The 27,694-nt window shown below is 30.8% G+C and overlaps 1 protein-coding gene across 1 annotated transcript; it reads left to right on the top strand.

Moving 5' to 3' along the window:
- Nucleotides 1–1,045: 1,045 nt before the first annotated feature.
- On the top strand, nt 1,046–26,608 carry LOTGIDRAFT_167053 (hypothetical protein; the record flags this gene model as incomplete). Its single annotated transcript, XM_009064519.1, has 35 exons — nt 1,046–1,466; nt 9,418–9,600; nt 9,966–10,230; nt 10,442–10,700; nt 11,028–11,136; nt 11,486–11,612; nt 12,016–12,269; nt 12,548–12,825; nt 13,081–13,530; nt 13,822–14,196; nt 14,468–14,668; nt 14,942–15,140; nt 15,377–15,520; nt 15,878–15,993; nt 16,304–16,483; nt 16,744–17,068; nt 17,505–17,965; nt 18,093–18,334; nt 19,206–19,342; nt 19,554–19,829; nt 20,175–20,396; nt 20,597–20,705; nt 20,860–21,038; nt 21,294–21,541; nt 21,914–22,182; nt 22,373–22,742; nt 22,999–23,232; nt 23,528–23,720; nt 23,931–24,109; nt 24,349–24,643; nt 24,902–25,094; nt 25,377–25,597; nt 25,797–25,928; nt 26,103–26,219; nt 26,349–26,608. The coding sequence occupies 35 exons, from the start codon at nt 1,046–1,048 to the stop codon at nt 26,606–26,608; spliced, it is 8,223 nt and encodes a 2,740-aa protein (XP_009062767.1).
- Nucleotides 26,609–27,694: the final 1,086 nt, after the last annotated feature.

The following is a 27,694-nucleotide window of genomic DNA, read 5'->3' as shown; positions in this document are numbered from 1 at the left end:
TTCGCGTTAGGTTTTATTCGATCACACCTAGGCTAAATAAGTATGTATGATTCATTGTTTTGTCCAGGTAAAATTGACTCAATATTTTGACGTAATGTGTCCTATATGAATAAAAGGCTTTGTCGCAACTTGCATTACAGGTACACAAAGAATCTCGCTTCTCATGGCAACAAAAGCCATTTGAACTATATTAAGCACATTCAGTTTACATAAGCATTGTAGGAAATAAATAATTATTCTAAATCTGTTTAAAACGAAAATTACTTTTCCTGTTAATGAAATCGGCAATGATCAAAGTTAGTGTCAGCTTAAAGGTATGTCACGTAAAGGTGCGCATGTCATTAATACACGCCCTGTTATTGGTTCGTATCAACCTTTATATTAGCTTACCAATCAGTTAAACACCCTCCCTCGGAACGACTTTGACAATCAAATCACATTGAATGCTTTCGTTATGATTACTTTTCTGGCTGTGAATAGTTAATGAATTGAGCATTATTTCAAAACATTAGAATATATTTCCGTAAACGATCTGTTAAAAACACAAGAATATTTTATTATTGCTGAAGGGAGGACAATGGAACAGCCATAACTTGTCCCCATTGACGGTTGGATTCAAGAACAGGAAGCCGCGTTGTGACAGTTTTTGTGAGGGGAAACGGGGTTAAGGTAGATATAGTATATTGATTTTCGGGAGAGGGTTAATCTAAGATAAGGAATAAGTGATTTGGGTACAATTTACTAAACTGTGTATTAACCAGGAGTCGTAACAGTAGCGGTGTACACAGTGTATTGGAATCGGTTATTTTCAACGCTATTACTGTAGTCTTCATTATCCAGTCTTTAATAAAGTGAAATTGTTTTTGTCAAGGAATGTGTGAATGAATAAAAAGGAATTTATCAAAAATGGTTTAAAGAATATTTTCAAAATGAAGTGAAGTTAAACAAATTATTGTTACAAACATCTTTGGTGAGGAAATACCAAATTATTGAGTGATACTGAGAGTGAATTTTGTCACTCTTACCTTTCCTAACCGTCTTCAAAATGGCGACCAAAAAGTGCAAATTATTGTCAGTGTGTGTCTTTATTCTACATTCCATCTCACTTCATGTTGTATCAAGCCATAACTTCGTACATCAATCACAATATCTTCAAGAGGCTAACCAGCCCCTTCATGCTAACATCAGACATAGTAGACATAGATTAAAAAGAGAAGTGACACAAAAAACTGTAGAAAAATCAATCCAGGAGACACAACAAAATCCCATTTTTGCTCTAAGAGATGAAGTAACCAATCCCAATTCGAGGATATTTTTGTATGCTGACTCTTCCAGACAAAATTTTTTCTCGGTGGATGCAGATGGAAATGTAGCCGTTCGACAAGGAAATAAATTGGATTATGAAGATGAATCTATGCGAAATATCAAACTGTTTGTGAATGCAACAAGTAGAAGAGATCAATCAGGTAATATTAAGGGTATGGCTCTGTGACCCATAACTTTCTTGCTTGTACTTGAATAGCAAATTTAGAATCTGTTAGACACTAAATTTGAATTCACATGAATTGGGCCAGTAGCTTATATTAGATAGTCTTAACAGTAGACCCTACACTGATTTAGGGGAGGGGGGGATTCCAAAACTCATTTTGTTTGCGATTTAAAATTTATAGATGTAATATTATGAATGCTGGTCCAAATAGCCTTGGCCCCTAAAATTAAAACTATCACTAGGGATTGTTATTTCCTTGAACTTTACATGTCATATGTTTACTTGTCTACCAAGTCTAAGATAAGGATGATGCCAATTAAAATACATTCCCGAAACATATTAGAATTTTGCTAGAAGAACCACCCGACTATTACATTAGTCCATCTTCATGCATGTTCACATCACAATTTATAAGATAAGATCAGATTTGTTTTAGGGAAAGGTGTCAATTTGACTGGATGTGGTAGGGTTAGAAGGTTATATATCATTGCTTGGAACAATAGACAGACTCCCAAGTATCAAGTAAAGACCTGTAGCTCAAACAACAGAAAATGTGCATGATTTGTTCACATTTCATTTTTAAAGCAAAATTTGTTTGTTTTAAATTGAGTATTTTCAGAAGATTGAAATTTATCATTATATTCTGTGACATAGATTCTGTAAATAGGATTTACCAGTGTTCCAATACCTTATATACCAGTACAATCTTCTATATACCAACTTCTTTGTGTGCTATAGAGTTAGGCTATAAATACATCAAAGTTATTTTTAAAAAACTAGAATTATCTTGTGTTACACTATCATTTTTCACAAGATTATGAAGGCACGCGCCTCCTTTAAGTCTGTTAGATTCATTACATGTTAGACGCTACATGCCCTCAGCTGGGAATCGACTTATGAAGTGATCTATAGCTTACAATACACACTTCCTTCCTTCTCTACAGAGTAGTATAGAAACGAGCTGAGGTGTCTATATGATTAATCAAATTCAATTTGTCATAATCTTATAAATTATTACAACCATATATAACTTATAATTCTAATTTTCACATAACATAATTTCATATAATAAATTTGATCTCCTACCAGAACCTCAATAACCAGAAGTCAATATGACTTGTGGATAATGATCAGTTCCTTGTACAACCTATTCTATGCAATTTCAAACAAAATGTATAAGCTTATCATAAAAAATTGCTTCCGTTTAGGGACATTTGCACATTTGTATTATTTCATTTATAAGCAGATTTGTTTTGAGATCAAATTTAAACATGTGCAGACAAGTGTGCATGTGCAGTTCTACACCTAAAAATTTATGCTTAATTGGGACTTAGTGCAAATTTACTTTGAAAATGTGTTATTAAATTTGCTGCCTTGAGCAGATATTGCTAGTATTTACAGGTAGCAAATTAACATAAATTAAGTTCAGTGTATGATGATAATATATGTATTTACCATTGTTCAGATAGGGTTTTAACTTCTTTCTTTACACCAAATAATCATTGAAAGTCAGATCAAAATGAAATTATCAAAGCATAATTGACTAATGTTTGTAAGAAATGCTGAGAATAAAACGGCTTCATTCTTTCCATTAGGAATTTTAGGTTGTAACATTGCGGTTAAGCAATGTTACGAAAGCACAGGCATTAGGGTTGTCATATCGATCAGATTGTTATAATTCTGTTTTGATGGTTTAAGATGAAAGCTATTTGGTACAGCTGCTCTGCATGTCTCTCCTAAGATACCTACTTTAAGTTTTTCTTCAAATGAAAGGTTTTTTTTAATCAAAGACCTCTTTATTTTTCCTAAAAACACAATGACCTCTCTTCCAATACCATCACGCAATTTTACTTAATTCAGACATCTAATTTTTAACTCTTTCCACGCCTGCTCGGCTTTGACACATGTGGCCTTCATTATTCATTGATTTTTTGTGTAGTTGATGTTGAAGGAATTGGAAGAATATTGATCTGAAGGAAGACATGTCTTAACAAGTAGAACAAGTGGGTACAGTGCAAGTCAGAAACTATGTCACATGTTGCCAGCCACTGAAATGAAGTAACTCCCAAAATTGATATGCTGCCATTTATTTCATTTTTCTTTTATTATACAGCCCTTCTTTTAACTTGATATAAAAAGATATAGGTTTACATGTTGTTTGATTTGATTTTGTATTCAATTCAATTGCATTCTTAGATGTCTAAAGTGTATATTTTAATAAGAAAGGTAGGCCCAATCAATAGAAGATAGGTACAGCTAATTGTGACACAAATGCTTTGTGATTTGGCCTACTCAAAGAAAGTAGGCATCTCTGTCTGAAGGTGTATTTTTGTCATGCAATACAGGATCAAATTTTCTCTGAAATCAACCCACATTACAAGTAAGCTAATATCTACCTTTTAAGGATTATGTAATGGATATTATTTTCAATCAAGGATGATTTATGTAAAGTGATTAAGAGAGTATAGTGGTGGTTGTATTAGTGGCTAAGTAGAAGTTGAAATAGTAAATTTATTGTAATATAATTCTTGTCTAGTCTAGACTTTGTCAGTAATCAATATCATATAAATATTGTTCTTCACAATACCTCACAGTTTTATATACTGTTATATACTTCAGTATATTTATATTCCATTTGTCTATGGATGCTTATTATTAATTTAATGCTCATGTCCAAACTCATAATTTGATTGATATGATTTATGTAATGAACACATAAAATTTATTGCATAGAACAGTTTAATTCAAGCTCATAGTAAGAGAGGGATTGACTATTGAACCCTTAGATTATTTAATTGTCAGACTGATTATGCAGTTCACTATTCAAGCTATCTAATATTTAAGAAACTTTGTACTGAACTCTGGTTAAAGAGACAGCTGCGGCATTTCCTGGAGTCAATCATACCTTGGTCTGAGAAACATGAATTTTTCCGCTTAACTATTCTGTAATAGTGTTTTCAGTTTACTTTGAGCATTCAAATCCAAGTGCATTCATAATTATCTATGTTGGAAAGTTATATTTGAAGAGACTTTTTATTGTGAATATATGTTGATGACGTCATCATTGTCATTGTCATACAGTAGACTCAGTCATCCTGTCCCATTCGTCTAATCACAGTTGCGAAGGAAGATGTCTTGATGTCAGAAACTATATCAACAAATCTATGCCAAATTTCAAGATAAGCTTGTGAACGAAATAAGTTTGAGGTTTATTTGAAGGAATTGTGCAATATTGGTCCAGTTTAAGAAGTTCTGAAGACTGTTTACATATATTCAAGGTCCCAATCACTCCCAAAAATGCTGCATCTGTCCCTTTAATATTTGTCATATATCAACATATTTTTGTCATGACTCTAAAATCTGGTTTTAAAATGGCTATATACGTTTACTCCTTGAACAGAAAAAAACACTGAATGATAACACAAACATTGCAGGCTACTCAGGTAGAATTTTGACAATGAAAGTTTTTAGGTAAAATGTTTATTTTGGTTCATTCTACCATGGTCAAAAATAACTCATTCAATTTGTTTGTGAAGTGTTTTTAACAGATGTACACTGATCAACAAGACATCTTTTTTATGTCTGCTATTTTATACTGAATGCATCTGCTGTACATCTTGTGCTTTCTTAACCTTTTTGACATTTCACCATTAAATTATACACATTCATGTATCATTTTTACAATGCCTCATATAAACTGAAGAGCACAAATTCTGGAATCAAAACAACTCTCTATAAAATAAACCTAAAAAAAAATTTTTTTGCTTTGAATCACACTGAGCTTGTCTTTCCAAATCATAAGCTGAAGATCTACAATTTGTTTGTGCAGATCATTTTCAATTGAATTGTTTTAAGAGTATTGGATGGGTTTCGAACTAATGATTTAACAGAGGGTAAATTTCAGACTGAAATGCAGTTGTTTTCAGTTTAATATTCATAAACATTGATTTCTTTGATCCTTAAACTTTCTAAAAAATTAAAATTCAATTGAAATTTTTGAAATTGGAATATCAGTGAAATGATTTAAAATTCAATTTAGAAATCAAAGTGGGCATTGGTCAGTTTTGACATACAATATCAGGTGTAGAACTATATTTGTATGGTCTTGAGTGATAAAATAATGATGAAAACTAATTTTCTACTGATATAAAACATGTATGATATGTTTAATTTGTTTTCTAGTAGAATTATTGATACTAATGTTTATTATAATTCCCACAGTACATTTATATTGATTTCTACTTTAGATCTAGTTTATTTTTCTACTTATAGTCATATCATACTAGTTTCACACTAATACTGTTAGTCCAGACTTTGGCTGTTCTTATTGTCATGGTAATAGAGATTGTTGATGGAATGGAATCCTTTCCTCTCCTCCTCAAACTTTTTTGCAATAATACGTTCTCTTTCTGTTGTTAAAATTCGGTAACTTTTGAGATCTTTACGAAATTGTGAGGATTGTTTTCAGCGATGAAAAGTATTGTCTCTAAAACTGTTCATTCTTTTACTATTAAGAAACATGTATTTGACCATGAAAACTATTATCTCAAAAGTTATAAGTTGGTGCTTCTTTGAAAATTATTTGAAAATGGGTTCCTTGATCGAACAATGATCAAGTTTGAACAAAAACATGTAACTTTTAAATCCAAAGAATAGACTGATAGTACCAAAGTTAAAATGTTCAAAGGTAATCATACACACTATCCTATTGTTTCAAATCTTTATATTTTAAATAGAAGCTGAATACCTCAAGATTTCAACCATCATTATATATATCTTACATAGAATACATTCCTACTGCATGATTCATTGAACACATCTCTTTATAACCTGTTTTTAGTTTTATGGTTATTTTACAGTACAATAAGCTCTTTCATTATATTCTCTATTTCTCAATGTCAGTTTTTGGTCTGCACCACTCAATTCTCCATAAATAGACCCTATTTTTTTAAAAAGAAACTGTAATGATTTTCCAGTCTTCTAATGTTCTTTCTTGAATGAGAAAGGAGATAGTTGATGCCTTGTGAACTGTTTCACTTCATTAAAGAAATAGGCCAGACATTGGCCAGTTTACTGAGTCTCCTAAAGAAAGTTGATTGTGAGGTCAGATTCCTTTGTGAAGAAGTGAAGAAATGTTCAGACATTCTTCCCGTATTCTTGGCCCCTGGGAATAGTTTTTGATTAAATTGATTTTAGATTAAGATGGAAAGAGATCTTTTGGTCTGTAATCTTTTATTAAAACAGTGAAAGAGGAATTCTTTACATTTTGACTGTTGAATAATATTTGAAATTCCATTGTTGAAATTTTCACATTGAGCCAATGAAGTTTTGTCATTATTTGAAATAATATGACAGTGGTTTAATGGAATGAAATACATATACTGATCGTGGATTAAAATTAGTTTTATCAAAGATAAAGCTCATTGATCTGTTTTATGTTCAAAGAAGAAACTTAGTTTTGTGACAGTAATTCTATCCAGTTTTTGATTCCTCAAAATATTTTATCCAGTTTTTGATTACTCCTGCTAACAAATGAAATTTTGGAAATATGCATGCTATTGGCAGAGATGATAAAACTTCACTTACAAATGTGGCCTTGCTAGTGTCTTATTCCATTTTATTATCATTGTAAAGAATGTAATAGAGTTTAGGACGGTTGATAAAAGTAACATGTTACTATTCAACACTAATGTTCACTAATAAGAATAGTAATATTAACAATGACCAGTATTAAAACAATAGTCAATACTTTTAACCAAAGACCTGAAGATCAAAGAGATTATCAAATAATAGATTGATTTAATGGTCCAGATTTGAATTCTAAATATGTAGAGTTCTGTGGTCACCACATTGTTATTATTGTTAAAGAATTACCAAGCAGTGACATCTGTACACTAATCAATAAATTATGACAAGTAATCAGAATTTCAAGTAGGTTTCAACTTGTTCTGTGATTGACATGGCTTTTAATATTCTAATACATCACCCAGGGTTATTCTTTGATTGTCATTGAAATGATTACCCTCATATTATTTGTCTTGTTGACTGAATGGAAATCTTGCTGATGATAACTCAACCTTATTTCTCTAAATGTCTAAAGATTTGTGACTCAAAAGCAAATGTTGAGCAATAAGATTAAGAGACAATTTTTAAATCATTCAATAGTTCAGACAATATGAAAAACAATTTGTGAGTTAACAAAGTTACAAAACAGATTCATGCTGTGTTTCAGATATAAAACCATTATCAGTTAGCAAGTTTGGAATAATTTCAATTTCAAACACTATTCGCAGGCTGATTTTTTATCGCTATTTAAATTATGAAAGATATATTATATCTCATTTTGGTCTATAAATAGATATATATATATTGATTGATTCTATTCATCATCAATACTTCATTTTAATAGGAATAGATATATTCATGATAAATAATAGGTCACTATAAATATTCGTTCTTGTTATCTGAAAGCAATTATTCAAAATTAGATCATAAACTCTTTATATTTTATTGGAATAAAGAAATTGACTTACATGAGCTGATATCCATCTTAATCATCCATCATCATGTAGGTTATCAATTGATGATTTTGATGTAAAATGTGACATATTGAATTCTAGTCTTAGAACCTTCAGGGAAAGGACTGATAGTATTCAAAAGATCTTTTTTTTGAAGGAGGACAAACATACAAATTTTTAGGCTACATGCTATCATCCATGAAAAGTAATTTCCCTGGTTATATTTCCCTTATCGTAATAAATAGAATGTTGAATAATGGTACTGATAAGACTGAAAGTGGAGGTCAACTATTGTTTAAAGTAATTTATCTAAAATATCCTACATACCATGTGGGTTACATTCTTTTAACAATACTATACTCTCTAGTTAAAGGTCGTGACCTCCTAATCGCTGCTCTGTGGGGAGAGATATTTTGTTGTGAATTGAAGGTTTCTATTGTTATTGTCATGATTGTTGTCTAATGAAGTGATTTGGTCTTAAGACATGACACAGTTATTCTACTTCTCTCAGGTTCTTGTCATCTGAAGGTATATACATGTACTTCAGTGTTGTTTTATATCTTACTTTGTTACAAATATTCTTAGAGGTTGTTAAATATGTCCTTTTTAATTGAAATTTATTATTAGATGCTTCCATAGATTTATCTTTTTGCTGTGAAATATGCTTATGAATGCACAGGAGTTATTGAATATAAAGAAAGAATCATTTAGAATCACTAAACAGAACAATTTACTAATCTTGACTTTATTATACTACATCATACAATAATAAAATATTAAAAATAGTGCTCAGTATAATTCCAGCGCGGTGTATAGCGATTTAAAATGATTTAAACAGAACTTGAATCATGTTGTTAATCAGAGTATCATGCTGTGTAATCTTTAGGCAGCTGACCTATTTTCAGCCTGTGTCCCTACATAACAACAAGATTCAAGTTCTGTTTTATTTTTGTAGGTACATCATATGTAATTACATATATACATATTATTATGCAAACAGTGAGACATGACAATTATTATCTATGCCTTTAAACAGTAGTTTGAAAATGTTAATAGTTGAAATGTTTCATATGAACATATTCTTAAATGAAATATTCGTTTTGTCATATCTAGGTCAAATCAATAAACTTAATTAAATCTAGTATTATTATTATAATCTTTATTGATTTCACTTTTCTCTACAATTTTTAAATTGGAAATTATTGCCTCAATTAAATACAATAAGCGTTTACAAAATTCTGTATTAACATGATCCAAAAGATGACATTTACTTGTTAACTTTTTAGGTTTCCTTTGTTAGCTTACCAACTATCATAATAAATCTATGAAATTAACAGCTCCATTCCATAATCCAGTGTGTATTATGTAAAAGTTGTAATATTTTTATCAATGATACATTCCTTCTTTCAGATGTGATTGTATTAGATGTTACCATACAGATATCTAATGTTAATGATGAAAATCCTGTATTCAAAAACCAACCATTTCCATTTCTTGCTACTGTTCCACCTAATGCAGCCTCTGGGGTCAAAGTTTATGAACTATTTGCAGAAGATCCAGACCAAAATGATGTGATATACGCTTTTTTAACAGGTAAATTTCTGGATATCAATTACAAAGGAAGCTTTGTGAGAGATTATCAGACTAAACTAACATTAATGACCATTTTTATGTAGCTCATTGTAAGTATTAGAGGTGAGAACCAGGAGGTTTGAGCCCAGATTAAGTCATGCCATGTGGTGCAGTTTAAAGAAGTGTTAATCATTCCATGATATTTTTTTTGCATCTTAAAATCAACAGTGTTCCTGCTACAATATTTCAATATACTGATAATATTATTAAGGAAGCAGGATTTCACTTTTCACCTGTAGTTTCCTCTCCTTGAGGATAATAAATTGACTTTATACTATACCATACATGATCAATATTATGAGCTATGTCCTATATTTTTTTAATAGGGGGAGAAAACAGATTTGAGGTTCGCACTAAGAACGTTTTTTCTACTGCACTTAATAGAAATGTAAGAGTTGCTGAAATATTAACTCAAGGAGCTGGTAATTTTATTAAAGAAGAATATCAGCTGGTAATTTCAGCTGCTGATTCCACAAATGAAACACAAGTTACAACTGCCACTGTTTTAGTAAAAGTTGGTGTTCGACCACCTCAATTTTATGAATCTTCCTATGTTGGTAAAATCCCTGAACACAGTTCAGCTAATCAATTGTAAGTAACTGTTTTTCAAAATATTTCTGAAGTTCAGCCTTTTCTTTTCTTAAAAAACAATCAAATAAACAACATTATATTTAGTATTTATTTAACTAACAAACAAGAAACTGTGCAAAGTTAGATAGCAAATTGTCATAGACTTAAATAACTGTCTAAGTTTTAACATAATGAATTGAAAGATAACTTAAAATGTATTATTTTATTACAGTTTACAGAATGAGCTTAAAATCCTAGCCAAATCTTTCCAAGGAAAAGAAATTACGTATCAGTTATTGAAAGGTGGCAATAGTACGCAAGCCTCCCCCTATTTTACTATTGACAGTACAACTGGTGTAGTCAAAACTACTAGTACTCTGCAATCTTCTGATCTTGACTATGATATTTCACCTAAGAGTTCCCGACCCCCAAAATACAGTTTAACAGCCAGAGCTACTGAATCTGAGACAGGGTTATCCAGCACTATCGATGTGAGTATATATTAAACGATATCAATGATTATTAACCTTAAATAAACCATGTAGCTGTGTACTTATTGATTAAAAGTAAACCATTTATGAATAATTGTTATAACTTACTAAAACTTTTATATTAGATATTGTGATACCTGACAAAAAATATTTTATGTTCTCTTTTCTATTAAAGCTGGCTTATTTGGGGAAAATATCAAGAGCAGTCAATTTTTTTTTGAATTTCATGGAAAAAAGTGAGCAGCTTCTGATATCTTGAATTAAGAGAAGCGTTCAGGGAAACTTTAAAAAACACCTCAATCTCAATTTGTCTGTTTCTATTTTCAGTTGAATGTGGAAGTAATTGATAATAATGATAACTCACCAATCTTTGAATATTCAAGTTATCAAAGAATTATTCCTGAAAATTACCGAGTTAATTCCACTATATTGACAGGTGAGGCTATATTCCTTTCCTCCTTTTACTGTTGGAATTATTCTTAATTCAAATACAGTTTACTTTATATCTGTAATGGTTTGAGTAAAGTGCTGAAAACATGAAAACTATTTTGAAAGTATTTAAATTTGAGAGAATATGCTCAGTTTCAGCTATCTGTGTCACTTTTTAGAATTGAAATTTGATTTAAGGCTTTTGTACAACTGAACAAATATGTGTTATGTGGATGTTAGGCTGTTGCCATACCCAGATCATTATTAAAATAATACTTATATATTAACTGCACCTGAGAATGTTGATTAATTCAGCTTTAATTGTTTCAACTTAATGTTATTTTTGTAAATTTTAGTGAAAGCCGATGATGATGATTCTGGTACTAATGCAGAAATAACCTATTCTGTTAGTGATGGTAATTTTACTGTTGAAACAGTCAGTGATCCTGTCAGTGGCATCATAGGTCATGTTAAAAATATATTGTAAGTTGTTTATTTATATATATTATGTTCAATATAACAAAACATATAATTAGAACATGTGTGTCCAGAATTATCCGCATTTGAATGTTAAAATAACAACTCATCAATTTAAGATAATCTGTGATATATAGAAAAGACATATAGAAATAATTAGTAAAATTCCTAGTTTGAACTATTTTTAAAGGAATTATGTGATTTCATACATTTGTTGTACTTCTGAAGACTGTTTACATATATTCAAGATAAAAATCAAACCCCCAAAAGAATACATGTCTCTTAAAAGAAAAAGTGACTCAAAAAACCCTGAATTTCTTTTAAATGATTCTTGATTCCACAAGTCTTTGAGAGGTGTTTTCCTTTAAGATCAATCAGTATAGTGATGAAACTTGTTAACATTTTTCAGGCCATTGGATTATGATCGTATAGTTGGTCACATGTACAGTTTTGAGGTATATGCCCATGATGCAGGTAGTCCGAGGAGGTCTGGTACTGCGTCAGTACGTGTGATTGTTACTAATGTTAATGATGAACCACCAGAGATACAGATTGATAATTCTACAGTCTATAGTGTCAGAGAAGATGCTGAAATCAATTATGTAGTGACATTTATACAGGCTGTTGATTTAGATGGTGATCGTGTCTCCTTCTTTTTTACTCGTAAGTTTTATTTTATTCAGAAACAGAATAGTATATTGGTAAGAGCTGATAATAATTATTTGTTTATGTGTTTTCTAAATACTTTTTCAAATTCAAAACTACATGATATGTTGCCATTCTAATTTGAAGCATGGCTTCTGCATATTTTACTTCATTTTTTTGTTAATAAAAATTAAAATATTAAATATTTTTCCTTATATCATCTTAAATGAAATACAGACTATGATTCTCCATTAGTTTTTGAGAGAAAAATAATTTTCTCCGTGTTATAATTTCAGCTGATCAATCGACGTCCTATATCTTCTCTATTGTACCACAATCTGGTTTAATTCGTTTACAACAAAAAGTACCAAGTGATGTAAATATGTATGTATTAAATATCACAGTAAAAGATGATGGATCATGTTGTGGAGGGGGAACAACACTGTCTAGTGAGGCCAATATTTACGTAGAAATAGTGGATGTTAATGAACACAAACCAACTTTTACAAACTGCTCAGAGTATAATAAAGCTAGTTTGTTAGAAAATTCACCATCGAACACTCCGATCATTAAGGTAAGTAAGATTTTAAACTCTGTCAAATGATTTTCTGTGTTTTTCTAAACAACAGGTGATCTAGGTGAAAAATTATATCAAGTTTAATTCTCAATTCTTAGGGCTTGTTTTGAGCTTACAAAATGCAATGAAAACAAAAGTTTTGGTAGAGAATAATGTATTTGAATGTATGCCTTGAAAGCCAGATAATATACCACATATATCTGAACATATATAAAAAATAAAGATGAGCTATTGTGAAATATATTATTGTAGGTACATGCTGTTGATGAAGATAGAGGAGAAAATGGAAGAGTCACCTACAGTATATTACGATCTTCTACTGATACAACACGTAAATTTAATATTGATCCTAATACTGGTAATATCACCTCATTGATACAATTTGACAGAGAAAAAACACATTCTCATTCTATAACTATAAAAGGCAATGATCAAGCCAATCCTTCATTAGAAGGTTATTGTACATTTAGTATCAATATTGGTGATGTGAACGACAATAGTCCAGTATTTGATCAGCCCTCCTACACTGTTAATATTGTACAAGATTATGAAGTTGGAAGATCAGTGGCTAATGTTCGTGCAGAAGATGCTGATTTAGGAATTAATGCTGAGATTGAATATTCTCTGATTTCTAATCCAAATGACATGTTTCGTATTGATATTGATGATGGTATTATTTATTTGGATAAGGATTTGGGAACGGTGAGTTATAACTTTTATCATTCTTGGATGTCAGTGTTATTATTATTGCAACGTACTTTTGATTGCTATATTTTTGAAATTGTTGCACTACAAATTACTTTCAGGTCTGCCAAAATCTTAAATTTCTACAATATGTGATGGTTACACATTACTACAGTATTTGAAAACTAAGGAATATCCTACCAATTTTTATTTTTTCGTTTTTGTAAACTAAATGCCACTTAGTTCAAAATCTTCACTATTGATATCATCTTATCTGTCAATAACTGAATTCATTCTTTTTGGATACAGGATACTGCATACCAACTTCAAGTCATGGCTAAAGATAAAGGAATTATCCCATTAAATGCCAATGTTTCTGTTACTGTCAAAGTTGCTAATATAACAAGTAAACCCCCTAGTTGGGATCGAAATGATTATGATTCAACTCCTTATAAAGTAAATGAAACAGTTCCTTTTGGATATATGATAGCTGAATTTGCTGCCTCGTCCAATGTTGATGGTAATCCACGAGTTCTGTTTAATTTGATTAATGGAGATGGTAATGCTGTGGCTGTTTTGGATCCGTTTTATCTTGAAATTCAAGGCAACAAAGTTCAGTTGAAAGTAAACAGCCGTTTAGATTATAATGTAAAACCATTACATGAATTGAGATTAAGAGTAACGGTGAGTTGTATTATGATTATGAATGAATAACCAAATGGTCAAAGTTATGTATTTGTTTAAATAAAATTGAGTACTAGGAGAATTATTTACAGCATTTTGTACTCTATACTACCTGAGACTGTGTCAATCCTAGTTTTACTTTTAGTATCTGGGGATATCATTTTCATGGAAAATGTGATTTGGATATTTTATGATAAAGGTTGAGAACCACCAATGTATAGATATGATATAATTGTGTTACAATAATAATGATTACATTTCTTAATTTCAGAATTATAACTTTATACCATCAACCAGTGAAATTTCACCAAAGATAGAGGTTATAGATATGAACAATAAAGCACCGTATTTTGTTGGACGGAATCAAGATAGTTCAATATATCCCGGTAGTGTTGCTGAAAACATGCCACCTGGACAAACTGTAATAGATGTTAAAGCTTATGATGATGATGTTTTCCCACCCAACAATGAGGTAAGTGGTTTGTGTCATAATCGATATCAATTGATTTGATTTTATGATCAATTCTATGACTCCTGTATTAAGGCGATTTCTCATTTCAAAACAAAATTATTTTTTTATTTACAATTTATGAAATATTTTTTTCAAAATTTCACAGTGAAATTTGTTAGAACAATTGTGTCTTTTTTGTTATGCATGATTATGCTATGGTTTATGAAAGTTAATTGACAACTCGTTCGTATGGAGATAAAGTATTATTTTATAAATTTCATATATTTTTTTCAGCTATCATTTTCATTAGTATATAAAGAAGGGGTATCTCAGTTATTTAGCATCAGTAAAATAGATGATAATACTGCTCGTATCACAACTACAGCTCAGTTTGATAGAGAACAGAAGAATTTTTATTTTATTGAAGTCAAAGCCGAAGATGGTAAAGCATCAGACACTCCTGGTCATACTCCTGCCAATACACCTAATTCGGGTAAGATAATTATCATTCTATTTAGTGGGTACATAAGTTACAGAATGTCATTATGACATCTTGCTGAGTCACAAATCTTGAAGACTTTTAACTAATGTCATAATTGGCAAAATTAAATTTATGATATATCCAGCTGTCAAATTTAAACATACTACAAAAATAAAACATTTTGGACATCCTTGAATTGACCTTCAAATTGTCTTTGAGAAATAAATGTTGTTTTTATTTACACATAGCCATAGCAACAGTTCAAGTAAGAATAACCGATCAAAATGATAATCAACCATATTTTGAAAAAGAAATGTACAATGCTACAGTAAAGGAAGACGCTAGTATAAGAACTAGTGTAATATTAGTTACTGGAAAAGATCCAGATACTGGTATGTTTTAGAATCAACTTATCTAATATTTCTCTTTCATTTAGCTTATCATTGACCCAATAGACCTTATTCAAGCCTTGTTTTCTTAGACTGAAGCAAGGTTCATCACGCAAATTACGTCATCCATTGATAAAATGGCAACATCATAAGAATGAATAGTCTATTTGACGTCACTAAACATCCAATCAACAGCTAGAAAAGGAGCTTAAAACTGCCCTCTCTTAGAAATGTGTGAAGGTATATATATGCATTTTAATACTACCCTCCTGAAGTAAAGTTTCAAATACTCAGAGAGGAGGAATTGGATTTTGACAATTATGAATGAATGAACTGTAGAGTAAAAATGACATTTTTCAGCTGATAGTTTAGTCTACTCTATAACTGGCGGTAACACAAGAAATGCCTTTGGTGTACAGACAAAAAAAGGAATTATTTATGTTGCTAGACAACTAGATTATGAAAGTGGTGAAACTGTAAGTTATTTTGAGGCTATATTCCCAAATTAGTTTAAACAGTTGCGTATTTAGGCCATACTTTTTATTGGCCCACCCCCTTCAGATCATGAAAAATGCAAAAAATACAATCACTTTCAAAATCATGTTAGAAGTATTCTTCGGCTTCTTACCTCATAAAATATTCTGCTTATCCCCCACCATGGTTATAGTACCCTCTTAAATCAAGGACTGGAGGGATTCTTAGATAGCCCCCATCCTAACTCATATAATTATATAAATGAAATAAGATAAACTTAACTTAAATGTGAAATTGTTTATTATCATAAAGGAGTATACATTAACGTACATGGTTAGTGATGGATTATATACTAATACAACTACAGTAATAATATCAGTAGAAGATGTCAATGATAATAGACCAGAGTTTGATCAAGAGACCTACACTATTGATGATGTTGTAGAAGAAGATGAAAGTATTAGTCCAAATCAACCACGTTTATTAACCAAGGTAAGTTTGACTTTACTGCTGATAAATACATATTATTATAACCGATTTCCATTTAGTAATATTAACTTAAAATATGCCTAGATATTATATAAACTTTATCTGATATTTCTTATAGAGAAATGAATTATATATAACTATAACTTTTAAGTATTATGACACATTTAGTGTACAGCTAAGATGTACATTTGATAACAAAAAATTGACAATTGATTTTGATATTGTTGTTCAGCTGTTTTAATAATTAAATGAATATGTTGTAGGTAATTGCTACTGATGCAGATAAAACTCGACCCAATCAAATAACATACTCCCTACTTGGATCTGGTACAATGCCTGGTGATGATCAACTATTTAGAGTTGATCCTAAAACAGGAAATTTATATCTTTTACGTAAATTAGATAGAGATTTACCCAATGGTCGTGCTACATACCAATTTAATGTACGAGCTATGGATGAACCACAGAATCCAGATACAGCTCAATATGGTTTTGCTTCAGTTGAAGTTAAACCTAAAGATATTAATGATAACCAACCTATCTTTACTGACAATTTAAGAGGTTCAGTAGCTGAACATTCAGAAAAAGGTAAGAGAATGTTCTTTATTTTAAAATTCCTTTTAAATGCATACATACTTAACTATATACATACTTAACTATATACATACTTAACTATTTACTTTACATGTGTTAAAAGTGGGTCAATTTTACTAAATAACAGTGGTTCTGTCACACATTTAAAACAAAGGCATCATATAAGAATTATCCAATAAAATAATCGTTGAAATATTCAAATTTAATACAAATCAGTCTCTTCATGATGATTTCTCAGTAGATGTCTATGAGCAATTCATTGGAAAGTCTATTTGATTGATTATATGACATCATACTGATATATGTGAACATCTCCTTATTTATGTTAAATGTATTTTATTTATTTTAATGTTATGTTTGATAATATACCAAATCTAAATACTGAACTGGTATGATAGGTAATTATATATTTATATATTATATATTCTAGGAGAACAAGTTATGACTGTAATTGCAAGAGATTATGATTTTAGAGAAAATGGTACAGTAACATATGGTATAGCAGAAGGACCAGCTAGTTTATCATCTAGTATTAAATTTAGTATTGATAATAATGGTTTGATTACAACTAATACTGCCCCAAAAGAATTGGACCGGGAAGATGTGGCCGTTTATAATTTTAAAATTACAGCTCATGATTTAGGACCAAATGCCAATACAACAACAGCTACTATTACCATCACTTTAACAGATATTAATGATCATAAACCAGAATTTCTTGAAAAAATTTACTCTGTCACTATGTCTGAGGCTCAGGAACAAGGAGAAATAGCATTGGTACGAGCTAAAGATAAAGATATTGGAGAGAACGCCAGATTAACTTACTCGCTGAATAGTGCACATTTTGCTGTCAATGTCATCACTAATGAAGGCAGTATAACTGTATACAAGGTAAGAATTGGTTGTTTATTATGGTATCATACACATTACTTAGCTAGGATAGCTAGGAAAGAGATGTAATAGTACAGATGTTGTCATTGAAGTGGGGTATAATTGTTTAATGATATTAATATTTCAGCCTGTAGATTATGAAGATCCAAGTCAAAGGAGTTTTAATCTGTCAGTAACTGTCAGTGATCCTGATCCCTCACATACAGATACTTGTTATGTTGAAGTAACAGTTGAAGATTTCAATGATAATGCCCCCCAATTTGATCAGGCATCTATCACTGTTAATGTTAGAGAAAATATTGCTGTAGGAGAAAAATTAGCTACATTCTCAGCCAACGATAAAGATTCTGGCCTCAATGCAAATTTTACGTAAGTATATTCGCACATTCCCGTACTCGATAAAATCGTGTGGTTTAACGATTAAGGTTATGTCCCTTCCTATTAGGAAACCTGTCAGTTGTCACATACACAAGAAGTACTTTATAGGGCCAATACGTCGTGGACAACCCTGATTGTTTATAATTTTTCATTTCACTATCATAGTACGGTAATTTATAAACCCGTGCCGTATCTTCTTAACAATGTTTGATGTGTTCCGTGACCATGACAGAATTTGGGTATGACTGAACGAAAAATTGATGTCAATTTTTACTGAACAAAAGATAGCTTACACGTGATCATTGAATTAACCGCACATTCTCAGAACGATTTATTAATAACAGATTAACGAGGCATCATGAATAAAACTAACCCGGAAGCCAGTTTCACTTATTTATAAACACAAATTTCCGTGCTATAACTTCATTTGATGTGTTCTGTAGCAATAATAGAATTCAGGTTTGACTGACAGTGACACACGACCGGATGATGAATACTAATTACTATATAATTTGATAATTGGTTCCCAATCACAGCCTTGCGAAACTGGATCACGGATTAACGGTTACTTTTACATAGTATACCCTTCCAGGTAAAAAAAAGTGTGCGGATATCAGGTTTCCGGATTATCGGCAACACAGCTCCACTGTATATCTGTATTTTTATTATGGAACATAGTAGTGAAATGTAATAATAAATTATTATGTCTGATGAACTCAAAATAGATAAATAAAACATCATTAACTGTTTTTTCTCTGTAATATCTTAAAATACCTCAACTGCTACCAGACTATTTAGAGCTTGGTCACGAAAGATAAAGTAAAGATATTGCCTAGTTAGATCCTAAATTTCTCTATTTTAGATTCCATATTGATACTACAACTGATAGAAGGAGACAATTTGCTATAGATGAAGTTAGTGGAGAGGTTTCTGTACGTAGAGGATTAGATAGGGAAACATTACCTGTTCATGAAGTCAGAATATTAGCCATTGATAAAGGTAGGTAGTTTTACAGTCAGATTGAAATTAAACTTACTATCTAAAGATCTTTGTATGGAGTATTGTAATTATATTGGGGTATGAATAAAACCGATAAAGTTCTCAAGATGTTGAGTTTATACTATTGCTTTGTTTTCTACAGATCTGATTATGCTGCTAATGAACAGAACATATATGTATGGTGAATTAACTTGATGATTGTATATTTTAGGTGATCCTCAACAGACTGGAACAGCAAGTTTAACAGTTAATCTAATAGATATAAATGATAATTATCCTATATTCAAATATGACTATCGCCCTATTGTCATGGAAAATGACCCAAATTTCCCAAAAGAAGTAATTCGTGTACATGGTAAAGATTTAGACACAGAGAAATTTGGTCCACCATTTGGTTTTAAATCAACACGATGTGAAGATGGTACTTCAAGATGTCCTTGTCCTGGACGACCAACTTGTGATTTCTTTAATCTAACAGCTAATGATGGTAAGAAACTTAATTAAAAAGTTAAAAGTTAACATACAAACTGAATTACGAATACAAAACCCAAATAAACCTTTGATCAACAGTTGATGGTAATGACAAAGTCCATTCTGATTCAATGAAACAAATATGATTGTGAAATCTTGCTTTTTGTTTTTGGGACATACAGTGTTTTTTTTTTATCTGTTATGGTGTTTATTTTTTCGACATATTACATTATACGGTTTTCAAAATCACTACTTAATCAACAACACCAGTCATTAATGTACATGTAGACCTATATGTCACATATCAAAAACACAATCTTAAATAAAACAGTTCAAAATTAAACAATGCTTAATGTTTCAGCTGGAGATGGTGGAAATGGCGAAGGTGTTATCTTTACTAAAGCTGAATTTGACAGAGAAAAACAGAAATATTATTATATACCAATTGTTATGTGGGACATGAGAGGAAAAGGTGACCCTAACTCTCAGACTGGTACCAATACTCTAACAGTAGAAATAGGAGATATTAATGATAATCCTCATAATCCTGGTCATAAAGATATCTTTGTATATAATTATAAAGGTATGATTTTTGATATTTATCATTAAACCTACTATCAATAGATTTTATGATGAAATTTGCAATGTATTTTCTATCTATAATTGAGATATATATATATAACAATTGAACAAAATATTTTTTACGACAACTTATTTTCACTGTTATTGCTATAATTATTATTAGTGCTTGTAGAGTGATACAGAAATATATATATTTTACAGGTTTATTTGGTAATATACCTATTGGAAATGCTTATGCTGCTGACCCTGATGATTGGGATGTCGTTGATAAAACATTTGATGGTCCAAATACATACAAAGATTTATTTGAGTATGTTATTTCTTTCTCTTCATTTAGCATTCTCTTCATTTGGCATTCTCATTTTATTTTTCTTTCTTTTTTTTTTTATAGAAAATATGCAGTATTGTTGTTAAATGGACCAAGAATATATGATTAGTGTTGCATAAGTATTTTGTATTTTTAGGGTTATTTCTGAAAATGGTAGTATAATATTAAAAGAAAAAGTACCAGAAGGCGAATATACATTTACTGTTAAAGTAACAGATAATTTACATCAGAAGACTGTAGAATCAACAGTGACTGTTGTTATACAAATGTTAACAGAAGAAGCTGTGAAGAAATCTGGTGCTATGAGACTAACAGGTAATTTATAAATTTGCTGAATGAACAAGGCCTGAAATATGTATGTGTCTGATAATAGTCTAGATTAACTGACATGAAGAACTAAAATATCAATACAGATGGGGCCAGCTTACTGAAGTATCACATGGCCATCAACTAATTTTATGGCTTTAGGAAAAATTCAAACTAATGGTACCTGTTCCTCTAATAAAATGGCTCTTCAACAAATTAGTCATAAAATATGTAGACTCTGTAAATGTTTTTATTTGATTACAGGTATAACAGCTGAAGATTTTGTGGACCGTGAGAAAGTTGATGATGGTAATCTCAACTCCTATTATGATAGTAAGAGTGATAAATTCCGTCAATTATTAGCGGATAAATTAAATACAAAGAAAGAGAAAGTAGAAGTGATAAGTGTGATGAATAATGGAGAGTTTACTGATGTCAGATATTCAGTATCAGGTTCACCATACTATGATGCCAGTAAATCAGATAGTGTTATTTCTTTAAATAGAAAAGAGGTTTGTAATCAGGAAATAATTTGTGAAAAATTTCTTAAGAAAGTTTTGAATTGTGTTTCCAGCAAATCTATAGCAATTAAGAGATAAATTTGACAGGCATATATTTTTTTGATTCAAAATCAAAATGGCGTAGAAGGAAATAGATAGGAAAATTTTGAATGTAACATAGTCCGCTTCCGTACATTGGATCAGACAGAACCTATGCAGAACCGTCCAATCAAGTGCTGCCTATTATTTTAGATATATTACTCAATATTTAATTATTATTTGTGGTCTGGATATACCTGAAAAATATACAAACAAAGAATTTGATTTAAAAGATTTTCGTTCTTAAGATGTGTTGTTAATTGTTGTGAAATATTTTGATTTTAGTTTGAAAATAAAGTTGGTATTAAGATTGGAATGGTACCAATCGATGAATGTATGGATGAGAAATTTGAAGGTGGTTGTTATAATTACCTGAATATCACGGAACAACCAGCTATGGTTAATACCAACAGTACTTCCTTTATTGGTGTAGAAACTAAGGTGGAAGCTTTAGAAGGCTGCCGAGCTACTATGTATCCTGATGAACAGGAGTGTTCAGCTGATTATTGTTATAATGGTGGTGAATGCGTTAAAGATGATTGGAACACTATTTCGTAAGTGTTAGGCTTAAACTTTAGCAAAAAAAAAACACAATTTCATACAAATTTCAGTAAGGCAAGCATCTATTTGAGTTTATCCGAGAATTATGCTTGCGAATTGTGGGTTGGGTTTTTTTTATTTTCCTTTCAATTAAATTTACTAGCTGTAAAATGATATGTAGTATAAGACTGTTTTGTATTTCAGATGCCCAAAATGTCCAATAGGATATGATGGACCAAGATGTCAAGGAACACATCATAGTTTTGATGGAAAGAGTTATTCCTTATTTAAACCATTAGAGCAATGTCTTGATAGTCAGACTAGTATAGAATTTATAACCCAACAAGCTGATAGTTTGATCTTCTATAATGGACCAATTGGTGAATTAGGACCTGATGATCCGACTGACTATATATCATTAGAATTAGTGAAAGGTTATCCTAGACTACGTATAGACCATGGTACAGGAGAATTATCTTTACAAATTGATGGCAGAGATGAACAAGGGTCAGTTAAACTACAGAGACTAGATGATGGTAAATGGCATCATATTGATATTATTAGAGAAGGAAGGGTAAGCATTAATTTGAGTAAGCTTTTAATTGAAATAAATTTTCATCCTTTTGTGTGGAAAACAAACAATTTGACCTACTGTAGAGTTGATTGCACTTAGTGGGACTGGTCAGATGTTAGATTGTCTGCTGCTCGGCAATTCTGTATTGTAGGTTTGGATCTCCTTAGAAAAAAAAATGCTGATTTCATAGACAGTGCTTTTAAGCGTCGACCATGTGTTGGCTTATCCATTAACACTATGATTGATTTTATTACAGAATGTTCAGTTAATAGTTGATAGATGTCAGGATATATCACGTAATAATGGTATTGGAGTTGATGATAGAGCTTGTAGACAATCTGGTGCTACATCCAATGAGAATAGACTACTTAATGTTAATACATTACTACAACTAGGAGGTCGAGCTGAGGACCCACCACCTTCCTATCCTGCTGGTATTACACCAATAAGATATAATGGTTGCGTTAAAAATTTTATTCATAATGGAGAGGTAAAAACACTACTTTCAAAACTTGTATGATATTTTCAAGTGTTCAAGAGAAAGAAAAACAAAGAACTAAGTTTCATCAATTATGTTCTCTAGATACTAGTAATTTCCTGTTTGTATCTGTTTGTATCTTATTTTTTTTTTAGGGGTATTCAGGAAGCGTTTCCATGGCTATTCTGCATATTATTTCAATTTATTTTTGTTACAATCTTTCCTTCTACAGTTATTAACTTAAATCATATTGAAAATCATACAATTTCATGAATTCAATTATTGTTATTTACTGTTAAAATTTTAGATGTATAACTTACATATCGGAGGAACACCAGGCTACCCATCTGGTTCTAATGGTTGTAAGAAAGAAGAAGGTATTTGTGGTAAAGATTTGGTACCAGTTTGTGGTGAGAATGGTATTTGTATATCCTCTTGGTCTCCTGATGATTATAAGTGTATTTGTAAAACAGGATGGAGAGGAGAAAAGTGTGAAAAAGGTAATTTCATCTTAAAGCCATTAGTTGATATGACACACTGCTACATACTATGTAATTCTTATTGTTGAAGTTCTTGGAAGTTAATGGGATGTAGAATGATTTGTTGAACTTTTTAACCTTAAATAATTCAAAAGAGAAAAATATGTTATATAAACCTGCACTTCAATGACTTTTGATTGATCTAATGTGAAAGTTTGTGATATTTTACAGAAACAACTGTTAAAGACTTGAAAGATATGAGTTATATAAAATGGAAGTTATCTGATGAATGGTTTAACAATATAACACCATGGAAATTACAGATGCACTTACAATTCCGTACCCGAGATGAAAATGGCGTTCTGATGACAGTTTCTACTGCTGAAAATAGTAAACATGTTATATTAGAGGTATAAACTTAATATTGTTTTATAACAACCTTGCCTACATTTAAGGTAAACCAGGTGTGAAGTAAACAGTTATAAAGATTATACATGTATTGTCCTATACAATACTATAAGAGTAGTTATTCCAGAACTTGGAAAGGTTAAAGGCTTATTTGTTGATCTCATCATATAGAAATATGAATTTTCAACTATATACCTAGATTATAGAGATAATTTTACACTTTATCTTATTTTCTCTTCAGATTGAAAATGGTATATTACAAGTGAAATATGATTTGGGTAATAGTAATGTACAGATATTACAACTGTATTACTCTCCAGCCAGTAATGGACGATGGCATACAGTAGAATTAGAGCGTTATGGTAAACAGTTTATATTGAAAATGGATGGTGGTGAAGGAAGAAATTATAATTATACTCTGGGTAATCCTGGAGAGTATGAAGGAATAAATATACAGAGAATTGTCTTTTCTGGTGCCAGTGTTTCTGAAACCAGCAGTATTTCTGTTATTTCACCATCAACTGATCTCAGTGATAGTAAGTGTTAACATCTATAAAAAATTTTTCTAAAGATATAATTATAACAACATGAATAATTTATATATTGAATGATAGCTGGAAAACTGTTAATATCAAAGTATCAACCACTTAAAATATGCAGTGTATAGATGGTTGTTGGTTGTGCCTAAACATTATAAGAAATTATTCCCAACCTTGTTGCTTTGATGAATTTTTCCTTTATTTGATCAAACTGTATTTCATAACGATTTACTAAATCTTGTTTTTTAATTACAGCATGTTTAAATGATGTAAGAATTGAGAATGGTTGGTTCCCAATGGAAATGAATGAAAATAGTGAAAGTAAAGCTGCTACGTTGGTCCGTGATGTCAATTTAGAGGATGATTGTCTTAGAAATGATTGTGAAGGTGTCACATGTACAGGAGAGTTTGAAGTCTGCTATCCATTGTGGGGTATATATGAATGCAGGTATAATGTTAAACAATGTTTGGTCTCTTTCGTATTTTGACAGTCTACAATTTGTTAGATTACATTGGAAAAAGAATCATCCTGTCATTCCTATTTCTAACATTTGTTAAACCTAGACAGGACAGGGAAACTGTATTGCAGGTTTTGTACAGAAAAAAGAACATAATCAACAGCTCTACTATAAAGATTGTGTAATATAACAGTGATTCTCAGTGTATATCTAACAAGGTGATTTACATACTTTCTATACATTAATAATATTTTTTTGTAATTTTCTGATAGATGCCAAGATGGATATAAAAAAGGCCCAAATGGTAAATGTATACTGATACCATTCTGTGAAACAGATCCATGTATTTCTGGTCGATGTAATGTAGATAAATGTGAATGTTTTGAAGGATGGGATGGGAAATTCTGTGAGAAGAGAGATCCAGGATCAGTTGTAGCTGGTCTGTCTACTGGTGCTATAGTAGCCATTGTTGTTTGTATATTTATAGCCTTAAGTAAGTATATTTCTTGGTGTTTTATATTTTCCAAGGTTGAATTTGTTTGTTATATTTAACTATGTCACTGATATTGAAGGTTGTTGTTCCTTATCCAAATAGTTAAGAAAAACGTTTATTTCAAAAATCTGACTCATGTCTTACACCTTCAATTATTATTGGACCACAAATATTCATATTGTCGTTATCTCTTTTGTAGTTTTAGCATTGGTTGTGATATTTTTGGTGCGATTTAGTGAAAGACCTAATGATAGTGATAAATATATATTAGAAGTTGACCCAGATGAAGATATCAGAGAAAATGTTATGAATTATGATGAAGAAGGAGCAGGTAAGTTAATTTCTATCGTAAAGTTTCCTCTGCCAAGCGTTGTGTAGGATTTTGTATCTTCTCTACAAGAAAAAAAGAAAACACAAGTGAACACTGATGAACATAACACATTGTCATAAGTTAGCAGAATATATTCACTAACTGATGTTTTATTTAATTTTAATTTTCAAATAGGTGAAGAAGATCATGATGCCTATGATATCAGCAGACTACGTAAACCTGATGACAATATGTCCATGGGTAAATCACCATTAGATCCTATACCACGTACAAGAATGGTTGGATTAGGACGTAAGTTAATAATAGTTTTTCACAATCTTATACCATTACTACTACTTGTAAATCATATCTATATCTTACTTTCACACATTTAGTTTTAGCAGGGTAAGGTTATTTATTAACTATTTGCTCTTATTTCAGGTGCTCCACGGCCAGGTGAAGATCCTGATGTAGGTGGTTTTATTGACGACAGATTAGGAGATGCTGATGATGATCCTAATGGACCACCACCTGATAGTGTTTGTGAATACGCCTATGAAGGTGGTGGAAGTGATGCTGGTTCTCTCAGTTCATTAAATACAACATCCAGTGATGGTGATCAGGACTATGATTATTTAAATGATTGGGGACCAAAATTCGCCAAGTTAGCTGATATGTACGGTGCTGGACAAGAAGATTAGAAGATAAAGATAATCCAGATTTTAATATATTCACATATTTTTTAAAAGGGTGATTCTAGATTTGTATAAATAGATAGAATTATTTATATAATGTATGATATGTGAATGAGAAGAAAATGATCATATATAATGACTCCTGAACAATAATGTATTGTGATGTGTGTTTGTTTCTTCTATAAATTCCATCAAAACAAACCAGTGTATAAATGGTTAAGAAAAATCTGGATATCACCAAGTGCTCAAATTCAAGCATAAACTCTTGGAAAATTCCATGCAGCAGGATCTGAAGAATTTATCAGATTATATCAAAATACATCAGGGACCTAGGCGCTGCTCAGCAATTGAACAATTCAGTGTTTATCAAGCTTTATCAGTTTCATCAAGGATATTTTATGAAACTTAATTTTCAGAACAATGGTTCTAAGGACAATAATCTCTGTTGTATAAGAATTGGAAGGTTGAATGTCGATAAAAAGTAGTGGAAATGAGTTTTTCAACTATGCGGTTTTAAGCCAGATTAATAGTTTATTTTGTAATAAGATGTACAAGGTTGTATATATAATATCCAGTGAAGTAATTATTCTATATTCGGTGTTGTGAACCATTTCTGAACTTCTTCAGAATAAAAATAATGATTTTTGCTTATAATTTTGTCAGGAAATTTATTTGAAATTGTCTCGAAATTTTCTGAATTACCTTAAAGGTAAACTGCTAGTTTACTGTAGTTGTAGTTCTAATGATGTGCTTTATTTTTGTGACCTGTTTATAAATGGTCACACTTTCGCATGGTTTTCAGTTCAAATTATTAATATATTATATGAAAACTGCGATTGTTCTATTGGTCCTAGCTACTTTTATTTTTTTCTTCATATATTTCAATAGTGTCTATATCTTTTATTTTTTAGATTAAATATTATATTTTTGCGGATGTAAAATCCATTTTGTTTACTATTATGGTGGCTTTTAGTAGTTAAAGTATAACATGACATATTTCGCTTCATCCCATAACCTTGAGTGATTCCTATAATTCATTTTGAAAATGATTTTTACAAGGTTAATGACATTTGATTTCAACAATTATTTTTA

Source organism: Lottia gigantea, assembly GCF_000327385.1.
Source record: "Lottia gigantea unplaced genomic scaffold LOTGIsca_63, whole genome shotgun sequence".
In the NCBI taxonomy this organism is placed as follows: Eukaryota; Metazoa; Mollusca; class Gastropoda; family Lottiidae; genus Lottia; species Lottia gigantea.
This window is presented reverse-complemented; position numbering and strand designations above follow the sequence as displayed.